This window comes from Rhinoderma darwinii, chromosome 2 (assembly GCF_050947455.1).
Source record: "Rhinoderma darwinii isolate aRhiDar2 chromosome 2, aRhiDar2.hap1, whole genome shotgun sequence".
Taxonomy (NCBI): domain Eukaryota; kingdom Metazoa; phylum Chordata; class Amphibia; order Anura; family Rhinodermatidae; genus Rhinoderma; species Rhinoderma darwinii.
This window is the reverse complement of record NC_134688.1, coordinates 283,606,364-283,631,177: the sequence shown is the minus strand read 5'-3', so window position 1 is coordinate 283,631,177 and position 24,814 is coordinate 283,606,364. Positions and strand designations below refer to the sequence as shown.

At 43.1% G+C, this 24,814-nt stretch overlaps 1 protein-coding gene across 1 annotated transcript in view; it reads left to right on the top strand.

The window, feature by feature from the left end:
• Positions 1-23,343, top strand: part of TMEM35B (transmembrane protein 35B) — a 40,504-nt gene extending 17,161 nt beyond the window's left edge. Inside the window, exons 2-3 of the mRNA XM_075850555.1 lie at positions 17,043-17,223; positions 22,874-23,343. Coding sequence (XP_075706670.1) covers positions 17,043-17,223; positions 22,874-23,004 — 312 coding nt within the window. The 3' untranslated portion in view covers positions 23,005-23,343. The remainder of the gene's footprint in view (positions 1-17,042; positions 17,224-22,873) is intronic.
• Positions 23,344-24,814: the final 1,471 nt, after the last annotated feature.

Sequence of the window (24,814 nt, the reverse complement as noted above, 5' to 3'; positions counted from 1 at the left end):
ATCGCTTCCGGAAGCATTTTAGGCCCACCCCGAGGCGGGGCCTAGGAGGCTTCCGTACCCGGCAGACCGAGAGGCCAGTATTAGGCCTCCGTTTCCCATTGCCGCCAACGGCACCCTGACTATCTCGTCAATGGGGTGGCAATTGGCTACAAACTCAAGTGCAGCGGTCGCTTTTGACCGTTGCATTTAAGTGGTTAATTACATTACAGCAGGGTGTCTGCTGTAACATACAGCTGGCACCTGGGGATGATGGCACGGACTTGCTTCTGAGCCCGTGCCATCCATTTGTCGTATACAACGTATTGCGGGAAGCACTGACTTTCCATGGCGTATACTAAGACCAAATGTCGGGAAGGGGTTAAAAAACAAGCAAACGAAAACAAACAACCACCTTCTAAAGGCCATGAATTCAAACTTTGGACAGTCTTCTCAAAAAATTTACAAAAACTGGAATTCTCACATTGCATTTTTGTCACATGTAACCTCAAGTCTCAGACCAGAGCTTATGTTTATACATGTCTCAACAGACTTTATAAACTATGGGAGTACGGTCCGTAAAATAAAAAAAATAGGACATGTCGTGTTTTTTACGGAAGTTTTGTACGGCCTGGACACCTTCCCGTAAATATACAGTAAGGTGTCTGTCAGCCATAGAAATTAATGGGTCCGTAATTACGGATAAATTCTGCGGTCATGTGCATGGGACCTATGAGCCAAAACTTTCTTGTTTTTCTGCCGATATTGCCGTATAAATGGGGGTAACAGTGGTTCCTCTATTGTTCATTGGGTTTCGTTTTTAAATTATTCACCATGAGTGCCATGATTATTTATTTTTTGGGGATTTTTTTTTTCCTGTCTGAGTGGAGTAAGGGCTTGTATTTTTGTGGGGTAAACTGTTTTTTTATTTTTTTTCTCTTTCGTTCACAGTGTGGGTTTAACAGGCACTCCAGCATTTATTTATTTTTGTTGATCTAATGCAGCATGGGCTATTAACCCCTTAGTGACCAAGCTATTTTTTACGTTTTTCCATTGTCTCATTCAAAGAGCTATAACTTTTTTTTTTATTTATGCGTCGACATAGCTGTATAAGGTCTTGTTTTTTGCTGGACCAGTTGTAATTTTTAATAGCACCATTTTGGGATACGTAGAATTTGATTCAGGTTTTTTTCTATTCCCAGGCAAAAAAAGTTCAATTTCGCCTCAGTTTTTTGCGTCCTAAATTTACGCCGTTAACCGTGTGGTATAAATAACACAGTAACTTTATTCAACGGGTTGTTACGATTGCAACGATACCAAATTTTATATAGATTTTGTATGTTTTACTACTTTTACACAGTAAAAAAAAACATTTTTTTGTCTAAATTATTTGTTTTTGTGTCTCCATATTTGAAGAGCCATAACTTTTTTTTTCGCAGAAGCAGTTGTATGAGGGATTTTTTTTTTGCGGGACGTCTTGTAGTTTTTATTGGTACCATTTTGGAGTAGATGCAACTTTTTGATAACGTTTTGTCACATATTTTTTTTTAAGGCTTGATTAAAAGAAAACGGCAATTTTTGCATTTTTTATTTTATTTCTTACGACGTTCACCGTGCGGGTTAAATAATGCAATAACTTTATAGTTGGGGTCGTTACGGACGCGGTGATACCAAATATGTGTAACTTTTTTGAACTTTATTTTGTTTTTTAATAGTAAAGCAGTTTGTAAGGGGAAAAACCGGGTTTTTTATTTTTTTTTCACTTTTTATTGCTAGTCCCACTAGGGGACTTCACTATGCGATCCTCCGATCACATTTATAATACACTGCAATACTTCTGTATTGCAGTGTATTATGCCTGTCTGTGTAAAACGGACAGGCATCTGCTAGGCCATGCCTCTGGCATGACCTAGTGGGCATACACTACAGGCAGGCCTGGGGGCCTTTATTAGCCCCCCCCCCCCAGCTCCCATAGACACACACTCGGCGATCTTAGTGCCGGTGGGAGAGAGAAGGTGCTCCCTCCTTCTCTCCAAAACAACTCAAATGCGGCGCTTGCTATTGAGCGCCGCATCTCAGTGGTTAAACGGGTGAGATCGATACTTATATCGATCTCACCCATTAGAACAGGGTTGCCCCAGCCCTCAGCTACCTCTGTTGCTGAGAGCAGGGAGATTTAACGGCTCCCTACTCTGTGTTTATTTAATCCGAATCAGCGCCGTAAAAAAGGCTATTGCATTGGAATAATGCCCGTTAGTGGCAGACTGTAAAAACACTATGGCGCGGTCACTAACGGGTTAAAGGATATTGTAGAGGCTCTTGTGTATGCCTGTTTTAGTTAACGTGCCATTTATGCCATCTTGGTCCCTTATTCAGCTCTGATAGGTTCCCCTTATGCAGCCTACATTTACCATTTGATGCTTCTGACTTTGCAGAGGGAGCAGTTTCTCATCACATTTCACTTAGGCCTCATTTACACGAGCTTGTGCGTTTTGCGCGCGCAAAAAACGCAGCGTTTTGCGTGCGCAAAACGCACTTGACAGCTCCGTGTGTCATCCTTGTATGATGCGCGGCTGCGTGATTTTCGCGCAGCCGCCATCATAGAGATGAGGCTAGTCGACGCCCGTCACTGTCCAAGGTGCTGAAAGAGCTAACTGATCGGCAGTAACTCTTTCAGCACCCTCGACAGTGCATTCTGATCACCATATCGAGTAACCTGTTTAAAAATAAAGAGGTTCGAACTTCCCGGCCGTTGCCTTGGTGACGCGCCTCTCGACATCTGGCCCCACCTCCCTGGATGACGCGGCAGTCCATGTGACCGCTGCAGCCTGTGCTTGGCTTGTGATTGGCTGCAGCTGTCACTTGGACTGAATTGTCATCCCGGGAGGTCAGACTGGAGGAAGAAGCCGGGAGTTATCGGTAAGTCAGAACTTTTTTTTTACACGTTCACGTATATTGGAATCGGAAGTCACTGTCCAGGGTGCTGAACCAGTTTAACTGTTTCAGCACCCTGCACAGTGACTGTCTCCTGCCGGGTTCGGTCAAAAACGAGTTCGGCCGAACCCGGTAAAGTTCGGTTCGCTCATGTCTAAGACACTCCGTTCGGATGTTTGTAAACAGAAAAGCACGTGGTGCTTTTCTGTTTACATTCAGTTTGACAGCTCTTGCGCGAATCACGCAGTTCGCACGGAAGTGCTTCCGTGCGACCTTCGTGGTTTTCACGCACCCATTGACTTCAATGGGTGCGTGATGTGCGAAAAATGCACGATTATAGAACATGTCGTGAGTTTTACGCAACGCACGCGCACTGCGCAAAAATCACGCATCGTCTACACTGCCCCATAGAGTAATATAGGTGCGTACGACACGCGTGAAAAGCATTACGCTCGTGTAAATGAGGCCTTAGGGTATGTACACACGCAGTGTTTTCAGACGTAATTCGGGCGTTTTACGCCTGAAAAAACGCCCCTAATACGCCTACAAACATCTGCCCATTGCTTGCAATGCGTTTTACGGTGTTCTGTTCCCACGAGGTGTAATTTTACGCGTCGCTTTCAAAATACGGTGCGTAAAAAGACGCCTGCGAAAGAAGTGCATGTCACTTCTTGGGACTCCATTGAAAAACACCTCCAATAACGGCCGTAAAATACGCCACGAAAAACGCAAGTTGCTACAAAAACGTCTGAAAATTAGGAGCTGTTTTTGGTCACTGTGTGTGAACCTACCCTTAATCTGCTCTGAGTCCTACCAAGTTCAAGTGACAGATCAGTGACATAGAACTGCTGTCCTTTAAAGAGGCTCTGTCACCAGATTTTGCAACCCCTATCTGCTATTGCAGCAGATAGGCGCTGCAATGTAGATTACAGTAACGTTTTTATTTTTAAAAAACGAGCATTTTTGGCCAAGTTATGACCATTTTTGTAGTTATGCAAATGAGGCTTGCAAAAGTCCAAGTGGGCGTGTTTAACGTAAAAGTCCAAGTGGGCGTGTATTATGTGCGTACATCGGGGCGTTTTTACTACTTTTACTAGCTGGGCGTTCTGACGAGAAGTATCATCCACTTCTCCTCTTCAGAACGCCCAGCTTCTGGCAGATCACGCTGTGATGTCACTTCCCAAGGGCCTGCATCGTGTCGGACGAGCGAGGACACATCGGCACCAGAGGCTACAGTTGATTCTGCAGCAGCATCAGCGTTTGCAGGTAAGTAGCTACATCGACTTACCTGCAAACGCCGATGCTGCTGCAGAATCAACTGTAGCCTCTGGTGCCGATGTGTTCTCGCTCGTCCGACACGATGCAGGACCTGTGAGTGACGACACAGCGTGATCTCTCGAGAACACGGCTGTGTCTGCACTGCCAGAAGCTGGGCGTTCTGAAGAGAAGTGGATGATACTTCTCGTCAGAACGCCCAGCTAGTAAAAGTAGTAAAAACGCCCCGATGTACGCACATAATACACGCCCACTTGGACTTTTACGTTAAACACGCCCACTTGGACTTTTGCAAGCCTCATTTGCATAAATACAAAAATGGTCATAACTTGGCCAAAAATGCTCGTTTTTTAAAATTAAAACCTTACTGTAATCTACATTGCAGCGTCTATCTGCTGCAATAGCAGATAGGGGTTGCAAAATCTGGTGTCAGAGCCTCTTTAAGGCCAGGTTCCCACATAGTGTAAACGCTGCGGAATTTCCGCAACAGAATTCTGTGCGGAAATCCTGCAGCATTTACAGCAGCAACAAATCTCATGCGGAAAATAAAGGCACGAAAGTCGTGCGAAAAGTGTTCTGCGGTGCATTTTTCAATTCCGCAGCATGTCCATTTATGCTTCGTGTTCTGTGCGAAGATGCTGCGTGTTTGGCCCAAAGACTTCAATGGGGAACAGAAATTCTGCAACCGATTTATGTTGCGGTTTTTAAAGCGGAAACGCAGTAAAAACCACTGGAAATCTGCAGGTGCACATATACTTTGCTATAACCAATGTTTCACACCAAATTGGAAAAAACGCAGCATCCGCAGTCATATGAGCAGGAAAAAAAGCACTATGAGGTGCGGATTTCTGTGACAGATTGACCAGCGTTTTTCTAGAGATTCTGCTGCAGATTTTCTGTTGCAGAAAATCTGCAGCGTATCCTGTGTCTGGGAACCCAGCGTAAGGGTATGCTCACACGGGGCAAATTAGCTGCGGATTTTCCGCAACTGATCTTATTGCGGAAAATCTGCAGAGTCTTACAGTAGCAGCAAAGTGCATGAGATCTAAACAAATCTCGTCTACTCCTTGCAGAAAAAAATCTGCTGTAAACTTCCATAAATTGGCCTGTAGTTTTTCGTAGCTCCATTTATTTTGCCGTATAATGTACTAGGAAACGGGAAAAATATTTGTGGGGTAGAAAAAAAAAAAAAAAAAACAGCGATTCCTCCATGGTTTTTTGCGCTCCGTTTTTATGGAATTCACTGTGCAATTAAAAACTACATGTTATCTTTATTCTGTGGGTCAATACGATTACGGCGATACCAAATATATAGTTTTTACTACTTTTACATGTAAAAACCGAAGTGTAAAAAAGAATTTATTTATTTATTTATTTTTATGGCGTTCACCGTGCAGGTTAAATAATGATATATTGTAATAGTTCAGACTTTCACGGAGGCGGCGATACCAATTATGTTTATTTTTTTTGTTTTTACTATGCTCTAGGGGGAAAAGGGTTTTTTTTTTTTTTGAACATTTAATTATAATTTTTTTTACACAAAAAAGAAAAATTAAGCCCCCAGGCAGCCATAGCAACCATCCCTCCCCCGCGCGCGATTGCGTTGCGGGTGGCGCGGTGAGCTGTTAGAGGGGGTCACCTCCCTCTTTCTGACGATTTAAAGGGAATGTGTCGCGAATTAAACTTGTTTTTTTTTTTGTGTCGTTACTTATTTCTATTAGATTTTTAAAGTTTGTTTTTTTTTGCTGTATTTTTTATTTATTTTTCTTCCACATGGTGGAAAGTATTAAAAACTAAATAATAATTTGACATGTTTTCCTATGTTGGCCAGCAGGGCGGGGGGGGGGGGGGCACTTCCTCGAATTACAGCAAGGTGAATAAGGCAAAGCAACCTGACTCACAACTGCCGTAAATGTGGGAGGGAATCTCACCCCCCCCCTCCTACAAGCCAGGAGAAGGTGTCTTCAATTTGCTAAGCAGTGTCCGGCTGCCATTTTGGGTCTGAATCTGCAGCTGGCAGAAGTTATAGGATACACCAAAAGGCTAAGGGTATATTCACACGCTTACTAAACAAAGGGAAATCCGCTCCTGATTTTCAGCCAGTTTTTAATCAAACTCGCGTTTTTTACGGCCGTTTTTGGAGCTGTTTTTCTATAAAGTCAATGAAAAACTGCTCCAAAAGCGTCCCAAGAAGTGATGTGCACTTCATTTTGGTGGGCGTCTTTTTACGTGCCGTTTTTGGAAAACTACCATGTAAAAAGCGCCTTGACGGAACAGAACGCTGTATTTGGGCAGATGCTTGTAGGCGTTCTGCTTCCGATTTTTCAGCTGAAAACATTGAACATACCTTTTAGAATGATGAAAGTTAAATGAATGACTTTTCAGTTGACCGGTTCACACGGTGTGTATTTGACTTTTTTTTGCACACTTGACGTGCCAAAAACCACATAAAAAAAGCTTGATTACACTTGATTTTGTGTGTGTGTTGTTCGCCGCTGATTCTTCAAAACAGCTGATAAGAGGCTATGACATATCAGCGGCGCCCGTGCACACTCCGCTCTGCCGCACGCAGGTGGGGGTCCCGTCGGGTGTCACGAGAGCGGCGGTCGGTGTGAGAGAGAGGGACAGACAGACGCACACCTTACCTTACCTGCTGTGCAGCTGGTCTTCATAATGGCACCTGCTGTCTCCCTACAAACATTCTTCTCTGCTGTGTGACTCTGACCTGCGTCTGCGCAGTACAGAGCCAGAGAGCAGAAGCAATGGACGGGAGCCGTTCATTGACTCCTATGCATTGTAGCTGCCGTATTCCATCTCTGTATATGTCGTTAATCGACACATACAGAGATGAAAGAAAAAAAATGACAGCCCCCATAGAGAAGTAAGTTAAAAAGTAGTACACAAGAACACAAATAAATAAAATGTATTTTAATATCATACTAAAAGCAATTTGATAAAAAAATAATAATTTCATGACACCTTCCCTTTAAATGCCGCAGTCGAGTCGGTATTGACCGCAGCATTTAACGAGTTAAACTAGCGGGATCGCGCTCGAGCGCGATGCCGCTAGTTACTCTGAAGTGTCGGCTGTAACATACAGCCGACACCGGCATCGACTTTGGCGTATGGATACGTCAAATGTCGGGAAGGAGTTAACTGCAGAAAATGGTGCGTATTTTGCTTGCGTTTTTCACCATTCTAGGAGATGGTGACCTCTCTGAAAAACGCAGCAAGAAGTCCACTTTCCGCAGCAGGTCAATTTCTGCTCGGAATTTTGACGCAGCGTGTTGATGAGATTTGTTAAAGCTCACCACTTTGCAACTACTGTATTCTACTGCGTATTTTCTGTCCGCAATTCCGGATGGAAAATACGCAGCATTTCCGCAACGTGTGGACAAGCCTGTATTTAGAAAAAATTGCTTTACAAATGTTGGGCGCTTTTTTCCTTTAAGCTACATGCATGTGTTGTGGAATTTTTGCACAGAAAATCTTCTTCAAAACCACAGGTAAACACGAGTAATTCCGCATGTAAAATCCACATCGGAAATAGGTGCGTTTTGATGAGTTGTTTTCTTAACCCCTTACCCCTGCATGCATTCTGGGCCCTAATGACCAAGCAAGTTTTTCCATTGTCACATTCAAAGAGAAATAACTTTTATATTCACGTGGACATGGCTGTATGAGTACTTGTTTTTTGCAGGATGAGTTGTATTTTTCATTTGTATTTTTGGGGCATGTAGAATTTTTTTAACTAACTTTTATATCCCCCACCCCAAAAAAAAGTTAATAAAACAAACCAGCAATTTAGCCATTGTTCTATGGATTTTACATTAACACTGTTTACCGTGCGGCGTAAATAATATGCTACCTTTTATTCTGTGGGTAGGTACAATTAGTATGATACCAAATATGTATAGGTTTTTTTTTTATTTTTTTTAATGTTTTACTTCTTTTGCAGAATAAACACTTTTTGAACTAAAATAATGTTATTTATATACTTTTTTTAAAATTTATTTTTTTATACCAGAGCATTATTGACAATACGTGTAAAACTGACAGGCATCTGTTAGGACTTGCCTCTGGCACGTTCTAATAGGTATATAACAAGGGCAGAACTGGGGGCCTTTGTTAGGCCCCCGGCTGCCATGACACCCCATCGGCGCTCCGCATTTGTGGGCCGCTGATGGGTGGCAGAGGCAGCTCCCTCCCTCTGTAAACAACTCAAATGTAGTGGTCGCTAATGTCCGACATTTGAGAGGTTAAACGGCCGCGATCTATGTAAACTTTAATCGCTACCGTTTGAGCAGGAGCCCGGCTGTCACCAGCCAAACCCCGGCTCTAGCCTGCACGGGACACCCATACAGGTCGTTGATTAGGCCGTCGTGAAAGGCGACGGCCTAGAATAAAGCCCCTTAATGACTGCTGTGAAAAGGCGTATCGGCGGTCATTAAGGGGTTAACACTAGTCGCATACAATTCACAAGCGAAAAAGCAAGATAAATTTACATACGCACCACAGTTCACTTTATGTGCATAAAAAAATCTGCAACGTGTAAATGAGATTTCTCAATCATTTATTTTGCTGGTACTGTATTAGGCTGCTTATTTGCCGCATAAAAATGCGTGCTGCAAATCTGCACGAAATACATTCCATTATTCCTTGTGGAAATTAATTTATTTTCACATCCAAATTTTAATCAAATCTATGAAACGCCTGTGGGGTCAAAATGCTCACTACACCCCTAGATTAATTTTTTTTTTGTTTGTTTTGGCACCACAAGATCTCTTCAAACCTGACATGGTGCCTAAGGGCATGACCACACGTGGCGGATTTCCTCCGCAACTGTCCGCATCAATGCCGCACAGAATCTGCGTTGCAGATTCTGCTGCGGATCTGCACAAAATGTGCAGTAAATTGATGCGGACTAGCTGCTGCGGACTGCGGGAAAAGTGCTTCCCTTCTCCCTATCAGTGCAGGATAGAGAGAAGGGACAGCACTTTCCCTAGTGAAAGTAAACGAAGTTCATACTTACCGGCCGTTGTCTTGGTGACGCGTCCCTCTTTCGGCATCCAGCCCGACCTCCCTGGATGACGCACCAGTCCATGTGACCGCTGCAGCCTGTGCTTGGCCTGTGATTGGCTGCAGCCGTCACTTAGACTGAAACGTCATCCTGGGAGGCCGGACTGGAGACAGAAGCAGGGAGTTCTCGGTAAGTTTGAACTTATATTTTTTTACAGGTTGCTGTATATTGTGATCGGTAGTCACTATCCAGGGTGCAGAAACAGTTACTGCCGATCGCTTAACTCTTTCAGCACCCTGGACAGTGACTATTTACAGACGTCTCCTAGCAACGCTCCTGTCATTACGGGAGCCCCATTGACTTCCTCAGTCTGGCTGTAGACCTAGAAATACATAGGTCCAGCCAGAATGAAGAAATGTCATGGCAAAAAAGCAAGACGCATCCGCAGCACACATAACATGTGCATGACAGCTGCGGACTTCATTGCGGAATTTAGAATCTCCATTGAAGTCAATGGAGAAATTCCGCCATGAGTCCGCCACTGCTCCGCAACAGACAGAGCATGCTGCGGACACCAAATTCCGCTCCGCAGCCTATGCTCCGCAGCGGAATTTTACGCCTCGTCTAAACGAACACTGCTAAATTAAAGTGTAAGTCAATGCAGAAACGGCTCCGCTGCGGATTAACGCTGCGGAGTGTCCGCAGCGGAATTTAAGTGAAATTCCGCCACGTGTGAACCCAGCCTTAGATATAATCTAATAATAAAAAAGTAAAGGCCTGTCTACAGTCCATTAGCACACTAGGGTCATATGTGGGATATTTCTAAAAACTGCAGAATCTGGGCAATGAATTTTAAGTTGTGTTTCTCTGTTGAAACCTGTGTTACAAAAAATGGATTAAAATGGAATATCAGTAAAAAAAATAATTTGCAAACCGCGTAAAGGGTTTCGAAACTTTCTAAGTGCTCTTTTTGAATGCTTTGAGGGTGCAGTTTTTAAAATGGGGCAATTTATGAGGGTCTGAACTGGTCCCTAAAAAAAAAAGCTTTTAAAATTTTCTTGAAAAATGTGATAAACTTATATAAACATTGTAATGTCCTAGAGAAATAAAAGGATGCTCAAAAAAAGATACCAACCTAAAGTAGACATATGGCAAATGTGAACTGGTAACTATATTTTGTGTGGTATTACAAGCTGATACATGCTAATTTTTGCAAAATTTTCTCAAATTTGGTGTTTTTCACAAATAAGCAATGAATGTATCGATGATATTTTACCTCTGACATAAAGTACAATGTGTCACAAGAAAACATTCTCTAAATCGCTTGGATAGGTAAAAGCATTCCAAATTCATTACCATATAAATTCACATGATATGGCTGCAGCAGGAAGTTAAGGTTTAATTTAAAGAAAAGAAAGTAAAGATGAAAAAGCAGTGTACTCCCCTAACCAATCCCCTGATGCTACAGTGGTGACGCTTCCCTGATCCCCCCACCTGCTACTGTTTACCAGTATCCCACGATGATGTGTTGTCCCAACGCCAATGGTATGCTGCTGCGGTCATATGTGTCGAAACATCACTGGATCAGGGGGACCAGGGGATTGGTAAGGTGAGTATACTTATTTTCCCACAAAAGAGAAATCCGCAAGCAAATCGGCACCAAAATTTGCATAATTTAGTGCGAATTCTTGGTCGGATCCCAGCCTAACTGTTTCAAAGCTAACCTGTTTCTCAATGCTAGTTTTATACAGGATAGTATCCATTACATCTGTTATGGTTTTGTTGTGGATAAATGTACAGTACATTATCTACTTTTCTCACTACAACTTTTAAAATGACCAAAAAAAAATAAAAATTGCCATTAAAGCTGTTGGTTTGCACCTCCCTCTGGTGGCCACAGTGCCCAATAACTACGAAACAGTTTTCTTTTCTGAACGTCGTACCTGAAACTAATGCATCGTCATACTGTATGAATCCAAGTTTAGAATCTCAAATTTTTACTTTTGGGTTTAGTGGATACAACAAATTTATATTTAACAAATGTACTTAGCAGCTGGGAACATTTGTTATAATTAAAAAAAGTATGTTTTGTTCTCTCCAAAAGACCACTACAGATTTATTTACCACAAGGCTTCACAAGCCGGAGAGGAAAAGCTTCCACCTTTTCAGTGTCCTTTCTTTCACTAATGTAGTGTTTTTGTTTTTTATTATATTTGCATTTTTTTGGGTTTTGTTTTTTTGCATCTTAAAGTGCATGATATTTTGAATAAAAGTTTTTCCTGGCGTCTTTAAATTGTACTGAAAAGACTGTGAAAAATGATGAATAAATGCCATACCTTAAACTCTTCACTCGCTGCTCCGCAACTGTACGTACTGCAGAGGACTTGCTTCCCGCATCAGGGCGTACAGTTGCGGAGTAGTTCCTGGCGCACTCTATCCTAATGGACAGTGTCCGGGAATCTGGAGGTCAGCTGTCCCCGACAGCTGACACTCCAGTCTTGCCGGTCAGCGGACCATCGCCGCTGATTTCGGCAATTAACTCTATAAATGCGGCGACAGATTGCGTTCGCCACATTTAAGGGGTTTGAAGCACATCATAATTGTGGGGGCTGCCGATGCTTGTCGTGGCAATCTGAGGCCAGACAATGACCTCCGGGTTGCCATGTACGGAAGCCTCGGAGGAGCAGCCTCCAGCCGGTCCTCCGAGGCTTCCTGTCAGTGTGACTGTCACGTCACAATGACAGTTAGAACACATTACACTACGTAGGTAGTGTAATGTACTCTAGCAGCGATCAAAGCTGCAAGTCTAAATGTCCCCTAGTGGGACAAGTGAAAAAAGTAATAATGTTTTTAAAAAAAAGTGTAAAAATAAGAGTTATACGTTACATAAACAAACACTGCTTTTTTTCCTATAAGACTTTCATTATAGGAAAAAAATGAATACAATTAAAAAAATAAAAAATACACATTTGGATCACTGCGTTCGTAACAACCCAAAATATCAAACTATTATGTTCTTTTTCCCGCACGACGGACACCCCAAAAAAAACCCCAATAAACTACACCAGAATGGCTATTTTTTTGGTCACCACCACTCCCAAAATAGAGAATAAAGTGATCAAAAAGACGCATGTACCCGAAAATAGTACCGATAAAAACTACGACCCGTCCCGCAAAAAACAAGCCCTTGCACAGCTTTTTTGACTGAAAAAGAAAAAAAGTTATGGCTCTCAGAATATGGTGACAGAAAATAAATGATTTTATAAAAAAGTGATTTTATTGCGCAAACGCTGCAAAACATAGGAAAAAACCTATATACATATGGTATTGCCGTAATCGTACCGACCCGCAGAATAAAGTAAAATTGTCATTCATAGCACACGGTGAATGCTGCAAAAAAATAAACTAAAAAAAATCAAATGTACCCCAAAATGGTACCAATGAAAAGTACAGATTGTCCCGCAACAAATAAGCCCTCACACAGCTCCGGTGGTGAAAAAAATAAAGAAGTTCTGGCTCTCAGAATATGGCGATGCAAAATGTGCAGTGTTTTCTAAAAGCGGGTAACATCCGACACCATTTATCAGTGCGACACTGGCCACGCATCTATGAATTATTATTTATTTACTGCATTATTATACCTTCTTATTATGCCCTGATGTACTCTGCCCAGTTTACATATACCCTGATGTTCTCCGCACAGATTACATATGCCACCACATTATAAACTGAAATACCAGCAAAACCCCAAACAGAAAAACTACCAAGCAAAATCTGCGCTCCAAAAGCAAAATGGCTCCCTCCCTTCTGAGCCCTACAGCGTGCCCAAACAGTAGTTTGCGCCAACATATGGCATCGCCATACCCGAGAGAATCCGCTTAACGTTTTGAGGCATTTGTCTTCAGTGGCACAAACTGAGCACGACATTATGCACTAAAATGGCATATCAGTGGAAAATTGCAATATTCACACCATCCGCTGTGCATTAACCCCTTTGCGCACTATGACTTAATAGCACGTCATGGTGCGGGGGTTGATGTATGGAGCCGGCTCACATGCTGAGCCCGCTCCATACGCTGCGGGTGTCAGCAGTGTATTACAGCTGGCAACCAGGACTAACGGAGAGGAACAGCGATCGTGCGGTTACAGAAGCCTGTAAAAATAACAATATACTGCAATACATTAGTATTGCAGTATATTGTACCAGCGATCCAATGATCGCTGGATCAAGTCCCCTGAGGGGATTAATAAAATGTGTAGAAGAATTAATTAGGAGTGAGAGGAAAAAAATAACCTTTTCCCATTTTTCTTCTAAAGTAATGTAAAAAAAATAAACAAAATTGGTATTGCTACGTCCGTAAAAGGCCAAACTATTACAATATACCATTATTTAACTCGCACGGTGAACACCGTAAAAAACTTAAATAATTTAAACCCGCCAAAATCGCTGTAGTTTTCGTTTTTACCGCATGGCAAAAGCTGTAAAAATGGAATCAGATTATTTTTTTTTTTTTCAGTTTCCCAGTACATTCTACAATTCCTCCCGCAAGAAATAAGCCCTCACATCACTCTACTGACGGAAAAAGAAAAAAGTTATGGTTCTTGGAAATCGGAGAGTGAAAAACGAAAATAAGAAAGCAAAAAATGGATCAGTCTAATGAAAAAAACTTTTGACCACGTGGGGTATTTCCGTACTCTGGAGAAATTGCTTTACATAAATTGGTAGTTTTTTTTCCTCCTTTATCCCATGAGAAAATGCAACTTTTTAGTGGAAAAAAATTGATATTCATTTTCACGGCCTAATTCTAATAAATTATGCAAAAGACCCGTGGGGTCTAAATGCTCACTATACCCCTAGAAAAACTCTGTGACGGGTGTTCCCAAAATGGGGTAATTTGGGGGGTTTCCACTGTTTTGGTCCCTCCAGGGCATTGCAAACGCGGCATGGCACCGAAAAACAATCCAGCAAAATCCATGCTCCAAAATCCAAATGGCGCTCCTTCCCTTCTGAGCCCTGCTGTGGGTCCAATCAGCAGTTTATTACGACATGTGGGATATTGCTGTAATCGAGACATTGCTTTACAAATGTTGGGGTGCATTTTCTTCATTATTCCTTGTAAATATTAAAAATTTCTGTGTTTTTTTCAGAAGAGAGTAGATTTTCATTTTTACAGACTAATTCTAATAAATTTAGCAAAAAAACAGTGTGGTCAAAATGCTAACTATACCCCTAGATAAATTCCTTGAGGGGTGTAGTTTCCAAAATGGGGTAACTTTTGGGATGTTTCCACTGTTTTGCCACCACAAGACCCCTTCAAACCTGACAAAGAGCCTAAAATATATTCTAACATCCACTGGGTGCTCCTTTGCTTCTGAGGCCTGTGTTTCAGTCCATTATCACATTAGCCCCGATACCCCTGAAGAGGCTTAGCGAAACATGTCGGGGGGGCTTCCCTTGAAATTTTAATACATGTTCCTGCTGACCTCTGAGAATAAATCTGTGGACTTGAGTGCGGCATTCTGCAGCCGCTGACACTCCGTACCCCCACAATAGAGTCGTCATATATTGCACTATGCTAGTCATTGTCCGCTACGGACTTGAATTTTTGAATTTCTGTGTAGTTTGTAATTTTGTTATTTTAATCCATTTATAGTTGGAAAACAGGGCTTATGTTGCCGGCAGGCATTCCTTTGTACTGATGTTACTGTTCATTGCATCAAGTAAAAAATTCTGAATCCGTTTACATTTTTCTCCCCCTTTTCTATTTATAATGGGGCAGATTTACTAATGCTGTTTATGATTTAGACAGCATAAACTTAGAAAATGAATCCATAGTGAACACAGATGAATTTGGCACATCTTGCTTGGCATGTTAGACACTTTTTCTTATGCCACCTCTTAGTTTAGTTTATACCAGTTTTTTGCAGATGAATTTTGGCATACATTGTCAAATTCTAAGCCTTGTTCTTTCTTCCAGACCACACCACTTATCTAGCGTGTCAAAAAAGTGTCTTAAACAGTTTGGCTTAAAAAAAACAAAACCCTTTTTTGGACAGTATTGAAAATCTACTGAGGCACAAATATGTGTTCTTTTTGGTGCATTTGCTTTATAAATGGGTCTAAAACTTGATGCAACATTTGACGCGTTTTACCAAAAAGTCTAGGTGAAATCACATTTGTAAATCTGACCCAATGTGTTTTGTGTACATCTCTATACAAAAGAAACCTGTATCAATGTGTATTCTATTCAAAATTAGCCAAAATTTGGGTGTAAATACAGTGTGCCACATTAACTAACGGTTTGGTTTTGTTTTTTAAATATGGACAAGGGGGCGTGATTTATTGGGAAAGGTTATCTAGCGGAAAGGGGCATAGCTTAAAATGTGACACTGGCCCTTTTGCATCCGTTCCGGGCCGTGTTGCCGTTTTTAATGGACGATTTTGACCTGTTTGCATCCGTGTTTTTTGTTTTTTTTTTGCCACACACTTCCCACTGTAGGTAGTGCCACACGGCCCCTGTAGGTAGTGCCACACGGCCCCTGTAGGTAGTGCCACACGGCCCCCCCGGTAGGTAGGGCCACACGGCCCCCCCGGTAGGTAGCGCCACACGGCCCCCCCGGTAGGTAGCGCCACACGGCCCCCCCGGTAGGTAGCGCCACACGGCCCCCCCGGTAGGTAGCGCCACACGGCCCCCCCGGTAGGTAGCGCCACACGGCCCCCCCGGTAGGTAGCGCCACACGGCCCCCCCGGTAGGTAGCGCCACACGGCCCCCCCGGTAGGTAGCGCCACACGCCCCCCCCCCGGTAGGTAGCGCCACACGCCCCCCCGGTAGGTAGCGCCACACGGCCCCCCCCCGGTAGGTAGCGCCACACGGCCCCCCCCCCCGGTAGGTAGCGGCACACGGCCCCCCCCCCCCCCCCCGGTAGGTAGCGCCACACGGCCCCCCCCCGGTAGGTAGCGCCACACGGCCCCCCCCCGGTAGGTAGCGCCACACGGCCCCCCCCCGGCAGGTAGCGCCACACGGCCCCCCCCCGGCAGGTAGCGCCACACGGCCCCCCCCCCGGCAGGTAGCGCCACACGGCCCCCCCCGGTAGGTAGCGCCACACGGCCCCCCCGGTAGGTAGCGCCACACGGCCGGCCCCCCCCACCGTAGGTAGCGCCACACGGCCGCCCCCCCCACCGTAGGTAGCGCCACACGACCGCCCCCCCCCCATAGGTAGTGGCACTTCTGAAGCGCAATCTCCAATCCCCGGCCACAGCGTTGCCGAAGCTGTGGCCGGGGATTGGGGATTCCGCTCCTACAGGGAGCAAAAAAATGCCGTCCTCCTCCTCACATGCACTTCGCACTGTGAGGAGGTAGAGAGCGAGCGACGGAAGACACGGCCGTCACTTGGGACACATTCCAGTGATGTCCGTGTATTACCCGGCCCCATAGACTTCTGAAAATAGGGCATGTCCCATTTTTTGACGGCTGGGTTTCCCGGGCTGTCAAAATCGGTCATGTACATAGCCCCATTTGGGGTCTATTGTTCCTACTGCGGCCCTCTGACGGTCGTTTTTTGAACGGCCGGGAAACCCGGTCGTGTGAATAGGGCCTAATAGGTGGTATAAAGAAGAGAAGTATCCAGCTAGATGCACCAAATTTTTCATATATCCTGCACCACTTTGATAAATTTAGCACATCTCACTGCCTTGTTAAGTTTATGCTGTTTAGAGCTTAGACCGTTTTAGTAAATCTGCCTCGTGTAAATGTGCCCCAATAGATATAAGGTTCAACTAAAGTCTTTAAAAAAAAAAATGCAATTGCTAATAACGTATACTCTTTTTGATATGCAGAAGTCCCAATTTGTGCAGTTTGCTGATGTATTCCCGCTCAAGGACTTTGGTTTGAAGCCTGATCCGTTCCAATACCTGCAGGCGGTGGGATGGATAGAGCTGGTGACCGGAATACTGCTGGCATTTGGTCCTCGGATTCTTCAAGAGATTAGCAACCTTGTGCTTTGTGTTATCATGATTGGTAAAGATTTATTTTGTTTACACTTTTACTTGACCAATAGGTGGTCCCACACGCTGCGGAATTGCGTATTTTTTAAATCACGATCCACATGTAACACAAAATGCATGCGGAATTGATTTCTTCGCAGCATGACAATTCTGTTGTGGATTTTCACAGCGGTTTTCACACTTTTCAATACATAGGGTGAAATCCGAAATCAAACCCTGCATCAAATGATGCATGTGGATTTTCTAAAAAAAAAAAAAAGTGGCAGAAGTCTGCAGAACGTGGACGCAGAATTAGGCCTGATTCACACGAACGTGTTAAACGTCCGTGGGACGGTGGCTGTCCCACGGACCTATGTAATTCAATGTGGCCGTTCACATGGTCCGTTGAAACGGCTGTGTGAAGGGTCCGTGCGAAAATAGGACATGTCCGTTCTTTTCACGCATCCCTCAATAGACTCCTCTATGGTGGATGCGTGACATCGCGTCCCACAGCGCTGAGCACGGCCGTTTTTCACATCCGAGATGAGCAGCGCTCGTGTGAATCTGGCCTTGGGGTATGAACACATGCTGTGTTTTCAGCCGTTTTTCAGGGTGTAAACTCCTTGAAAAACTCCTGATAAAAACGAAAGCTGAACACCTCGACATCTGCCCATTGATTTCAATGGAAAAAAACTGAGTTTCTTTCAGATGATGCATTTTTTTTCGCGGCCGTAAAAAAGTGCATGTCACTTGAGCCGTTTTTGGAGCCTCTTTTCATTGTGTCAATAGAAAAACGGCTCCAAAATACGCATTAAAAAAAGTTTGCCTTGAAAACAGCTCTGTATGTTACAGCCGTTTTTACTTTTAGCGTGTGAACACAGCCTTAATGAGCCTCTGTTGCTTTAGGGCTCAATCAGACGAGCATAAGACTCATCCGTGTGCTGTGCGTTGAAATTACTCACAGCAAACGGACCTATGCAATTTAATGGAGCCATTCACACATGCGTTGTTTTTCACGCAGCGTGGGTCCATTGCGTGAAACTCGCTCCATGTCCTTTATTGGTGCGTTTTCACGACACCCGTGTGCTGTGTGTATCACGCATCAAATACATTGAAAAGCAGAGAAATTCCTTTTTTATTTTTTTTTAAATGATGTGCTTGTACGGATGTGAAAAATGCCACACTCAAAGCACACGGACAAGAAATGTAGGGAAAACTTACGTTTTATTACGCGCGCAAATCGGAGACACGCTCGTCTGACTAGCCTTAAGCCTTTACTGAATCCAGTAATTCTTCAGTCATTTAGTTCTTCAGTCACTTGTGTTCTATTAGTTCATCTCTAGTTAAACAAGTATTGTGAAACTTTAGCACTAGTTTTATATAATTCCCTATTATTGGTAAATTGTCATATTGTGTAGAGCAGAAAACAAGTTTATCCACCACTTTAGCAATAAGAATGATGAGGTCTCATACACGCTTACACGTTTTTTAACCTTTTGGTTCTTAACCTCTTAATGACCAGCCTATTTTAAACCTTAATGACCAAGGTATTTTTTACGTTTTTCCATAGTCTCATTCAAAGAGCTATAACTTTTTTCATAGCTGTATAATAAGGTCTTGTTTTTTGCGGGACAAGTTGTATTTTTTAATACCACCATTTTGAGGTACATATTATTTATTCATTAACTTTTTTGTGGGGGGGAATAGAAAAAAAAACAGAAATTTCGCCAGTCTTTTTCGCGTCCTAAATCTACACCGTTTACCATGTGGTATAAATAACGCTTTTTTTTTTTCAAAATGATTTGTTTTTGTGTCTCCATATTTGAAGAGCCATAACATTTTATTGTTCCACCGATGCAGTTGTATGAGGGCTTTTTTTTTTTTTTTTTTTGCGGGAAGTTGTCGCCACAAACGCCCCGAAAAACGGCTAAAAATGCGGGGGGGGGGGGGGGGGGCTGAACAAACCTCTCCAAACATCTGCCTATTGATTTGAATGGGAAAAAGGACATTCCGCTCCCACGGGGCGTTTTTTACACGGCCATTTTTAAAAGCGGGCGCGTAAAAAAATGCCTCATAATGTGGAAGTCACTACTTGAGCCGTTTTTGGAGCCGTTTTTCATTCACCCAATAGAAAAACAGCCCTAAAAACGTCTGAAAAAAACACAAGTTGCTTAACAAACTGCTGAAAATCAGAGGCAGTTTTCCCTTGAACACAGCTCCTTTTTTTCAGCCGTTTTTTGTTAAGCGTGTTAGCCTTACAATTAGGCTAGAGCTACACAGTAATGAAACTCAATTTGCCTCCTTGTGATCCGTGTTGCTGAGAACACGTCAATACAGTCATAAGATATCCGAACCTGCCTAATTTTTTTTCCAACTGTTGCATTTGCGGCAGGTCGTAGCGTGGGCACGTTGACTTTCTTTCGCTGCAGGCAGGGTGACACCGTGATCTATGGGTGTGCAACCAGTGTTGTGGCCGAAGTCGCCGTGTAATGCTAGCCTTAACGAAAGAATATATTTTAAAGTGTAGCTAAATGTTTGACAAACTTCAGAAGTTTGTATTGGTGGGGGTCCGAGCACGGAGACCCCCACCTATCGCTAGAATTAGGCAGCTGAAGCGTTCGTGTGAGCGCTCAGCTGCTTCGTTTCTGTTTGGCTTTTTCCAGAAATAAATGTATCGTGTACGGGCTCATAGGCTTTCTATTGAGTCCATACACCGATGCATTTATTTCCGGAAATAGCCGAACCGACATGAAGCAGCTGAGCGTTCACACGAACGCTTCAGCTACTTCGGCCCCCCAAACTAATAGGAAGTGGTATAGCGACCATACCACACAATGAATTCATAAATTCGTTTTGTTGAAAGTAAAAATTAAATCCTCCTCCCCCACCATTTCATGCACAATTTGGCCAGAGACGGGGAGAGACCCCATCTCGGGGTTCCCTTAATCTGTAGATAAAATCTACCATCAAAACTGAATGAGTTATGCTTGAGCAAGTAATCATCGGACATGAGCATAAATTCCTTTCGCTTTATTACTGTACGTACTATATTTGTTGAGATAATGGGCAACAGATGCAACAGCTAGGTCATGTGGCGTGCATGAACATAATCCTATAGCATCACATGTCAGGAACTAGTAGTGTTCCATTGAAAATTCTGAAATGATTTCAAAACCTCTTTGCTATCTCTCAGATAACCCAGGACTGTGAAACAAAGGCTGCAGAATCCCATCAACCCTTTTACACAAGCCCATTTTGTCCGGTACGAGTGCCGATCAACGAGACAGCTCGTTGATCTGCGCTTGTTACTCCATTTGATCATCCCCATACTTTACTATCATATCGGCAAACATGTCTCCCTGTTTAAACAGATGTGCTGCCGACGACAAAAATATTTTCGGCATTTAAAACGATACCATCAGCTGATAAATGAGCGTTTTCTCGCCTTTGTTAGCTGCTGGTATAATCAGATTTTTATTATCCCGCAATTTACCTATTGCTTTAAACTGAGCTGCTGACATGCACATTTGTGGGGTAGGAATAGAGTATGGTTAGTTGATATGTTCTTATAATTTTATTTTCAAGTTCCTCTCCAAAGCATATTGGAATTGAACGCTGTGACCCTAGACTGCATGGGATAAAATTGAGTCATTTTAAATTGTATCCTGTTGGTTTTTAATAGTATCGATGGAGCCCCCTTCATTTGATAGTTCCTGTAACGTTATCAAAATTTGTTCTCTATCCCCTTCCTGCAAAATCACGTACAGTTACGTGGGAATGCGTTAAAACACCAGTTCCCATCACGTAACTACGTGAAGAAAATGGAGCTAGCTCAGGAGCCGAGCCAGCGCCATCACCGCCGGGTTCTAGCTGTATGTTGCATCAGGGTGCTAGCTGTAACGGCCAGGACCGGAGCTGGCCTCCGATTTGGCTGATTTAACCCCTCAGATGCTGTGATCAATAGAGATCGCAGCATGTGAGGAGTTTTTAGCCACCAGCACCCCAGCAACGTGATCGCTGGGTTGCCAGTGACTGCAATGGCCTTCCTAATACTGGCCTCCCGGTCTGCCAGCAACGGAAGCCTCCTATGCCCTAAAAGGCTTCCGGTAAAATCGGCAAGATGGCGACGGCTCAGCTTCCGGCTCAGAAGCTGAGCCGACGTCATCAGTGGGTGTCCGCTGTATGGAACCGGACACCCACTAGCTCCGATTCCTGCCATTAACCCCTTCGATGCAGCGATCCAAGGCGATCGCTGCATCTTAGCGGTTTGTAGCAAATCGGCAGCCTGTCATGCGATGGTAAGGCTGGTGACTGCTACTATGGCAACAGGAGGCCTAAAAATGGCCTCCTGTCTGCCATTACGGAAGCAGATTAGGCCCCGTCCGGATGCGGATCCTGATCGGCTTGCTGTCAGTGAACAACTGACAGTTCTAATACATTGCACTACCTAACAAACAGTTGGAGCTTCAAGTGAAAAAGAAAAGTGTATAAAAGTTGTAAAAAATACAATAAAAGTTTCAAGTAATTTTCCCTTATCAAGTAATTGATTTATTGAAAAAAATAATAAACCATACATATTTGGTATCTCTGCGACTGTAACGACCTGAACTATAAAAATATTGTTTATCCCGCTCAGTAAAAGCCGTAAAAAAAAACAAACCGACAAAATACTGCCATAATTGCTGTGTTTTTTTGGGTCACTTTGTCTTCCAAAAATTTAAGTAAAAAGTGATCAAAAAGTCGCATGTATCAAAAAATGGTACCTATAAAGGCATGGCCAGACGTGGCGGATTTGCTCTGGAATTCCGCTGCGGCCAGACTAAATAGTAATAATTCTGTAAACTCTGACAGTCCAGGACCCTTTAATCCATTAAATTACAAATGTGCATCAGTTGTAATAATAAACCTATTTGTTAACCCTATAATATTTGTATGGTATAAATTAAAGGGAGGCTGTAATGAGATTATAGGCTAACAAACGTCTGACACAGCTAGTTAGTAATTGGGGAAAGGAGTAGGAACATACCAGTGTTGAAGACCTTAGGGCTTGCAGCAGGGTGAAAAATAACTTTTATTCCGCTTCACGCCATATGCAAATAAGGTTGGTGTGTCTCCCCAACCGTGAAGCGTCCGACATGTAGTGCTCCAAACAAATGGCTCTGTTTGTATGACCATTAAGACAAGCAGAGCTGTCAATCAACTGCGGTAGGGAGGAGAGTGGTTGGAGCTCGGCAAATCTAATTTTCATACGGACGGCGGTGAAATAAGTTCTTTTTTACCCTGATGCAAGCCTTAAGATCTTTAACACCGGGTAAATGAATAGGAACATACCAATCACTAACTAGTGGTGTCAGCCATTTGTTAGTCTTAAATCTCATTACAAACTCTATTTAATAAGTTATTTATGTATATCCCTTTGTGAAAACGGCACTTACAACAGAATAGAAAATGCTAAGGTATAATAATACATATTTGTCATAATTACTATAGATATACTGTATATAAAGAGTGAGCACTACAGATTTGGTAAATCCAAATATCGCCTTTTATTCACCTATAGTGGACAGGCAATGTTTCGACCCTACCATAGTTCTTTTGATAGCTTTGACTATTGTAATAACTTCTGATGTGTTAATATATGGGCATGGAAATCTCATACTAGTTGTAATTTTTGTCTCTCTTAGGTGCAATTTACACTCTACTAGTTTTGAAGGAACCAATCGCCATGTGTGCCCCAGCCACTGTCTGTCTGGGGCTTCTCTTGCTGCTTAACATTCGTGGACATGGCAAAAAATCGAAATCAAAGGCAGAGTAAGAAGAGTTAGATATCTTGCTGACCAGCTTTGGACCAATCTACATTCAAAACCTAAATCTGTGTTGCAATGTGTGAGACTTTTTTTAGAACGAATAAACACTACAATTAAGTAGACGGTTATGGTGGTTTCCAACGATAGTTTTACCCACCCAGTCTTTTAGACCTGACAAGTTTAATATTGAACTGTTCTGTGATAAAAAAGTATATCTCAGGTTTTACATTAAGGGTAAAAAGAAAAAGGTCTGTCATGCCCCTTAGTGCTCAGAGCAGGGACCACTTATCTGACTATAGAGAATAATCTGTTTTTCAATAATAAAAAATTTTTGGACCGATTTAAAATGTGTACAGTATGTCAGATGCGTAAACTGCTCACGATTTTGGTACAATATATTTTTGGTGCATTTCAAGGGCAAAATGAAAACAATTCATTCAGAACGAACGTGCTTTGGGGTTCAGTTGATTTTTTTTACTTTTAACTAACTAGTTAAAACCATAAATATTTAGGCCACATGCACACGACTAATTTTCATCCGTAATTAGAGATGAAATTGCGAACCCTTTCATTTGTATTGACCAGAGACACCTTTCCGTATATTTACGGATGTGTGTCCAGGCTGCATAAATGATCCGCATAATAAAGAACATGTCCTATTCTTGTCCGCAATTGCGGCGCGGACTTGCCTCTAGATGCTTATACGGATGTGTAGCCGTCGGATCCGTATTTGCGGACAGTAAGAACTATTACGGTCGTGTGCATGAGACCTTACATGGTGAACTGCTGCCCAAGTTGAACCCTATCCTGTGGTTAGGGGATAACATTTAATCTAAGGACAACCCCTTTAATATAAAATATATGGCCAAAGTTAGTGGACACTTTTTATTATTTGGTTCAGGTATTTTAGCCACACTTATTGCAAACAGGTGCATAAAATCAGGCTCACAGCCATGCACTCTGTATAGACAGACGTTGCTACTAGTATGGGTTGTACTGATGGGCAGAGGCTTTAAACGTGGCTCTGTCATAGGTTGCCTCCTTTTGACACAAGTCAGTTTGTGAAATTTCTGATCTGCTAGATCTGCCCCGGTGAGCTGTAAGTGCTGTTATTGTGAAGTGAATGCATCTAGGAGTAACAACTCTGCCACAAAGCAGTAAACTACACAAACTAAGGGCTCATTTACACGAGCGTGTGCGTTTTGCGCGCGCAAAAAACGCGGCGTTTTGGCGCACGCAAAAGGCACTTAACAGCTCCTTGTCAGCCCCGTATGATGTGCGGCTGTGTGATTTTCGCGCAGCTGCCATCATATGACACTCCGTTTGGATGTTTGTAAACCGAAACGCACGTGGTGCTTTTTTGTTTACATTCATAGTTTGACAGCTGTTGCGCGAATCACGCGCGTCCCACGGAAGTGCTTCCGTGTGGCATGCGTGATTTTCACGCACCCATTGACTTCAATGGGTGCGTGATGCGCGAACAACGCACAAATATAGGACACGTCGTGAGTTTTTCGCAGCGGACTCGCGCTGCGTAAAAATCATGCAACTGTCTGCACGGTCCCATAGACTAATATAGGTTCGTGCGACGCGCGTGAAAATCACGCGCGTTGCACGGACTTATATTACGTTCATGTAAACAAGCCCTACGAGTAGGGTCGCTGAAGTTTGTAGTGTGTAAACATCACGTATTCTCTGGAAGTCTGTAGTGAGTGATGCAAACAAAACTGCCTCTGGAAGTGACCTCAGCACAAAAATTGTGTGACGGGAGCTTCATGAAATGGGTGTCCAAGTTTAGACAGCTGCACACAAGCCTAA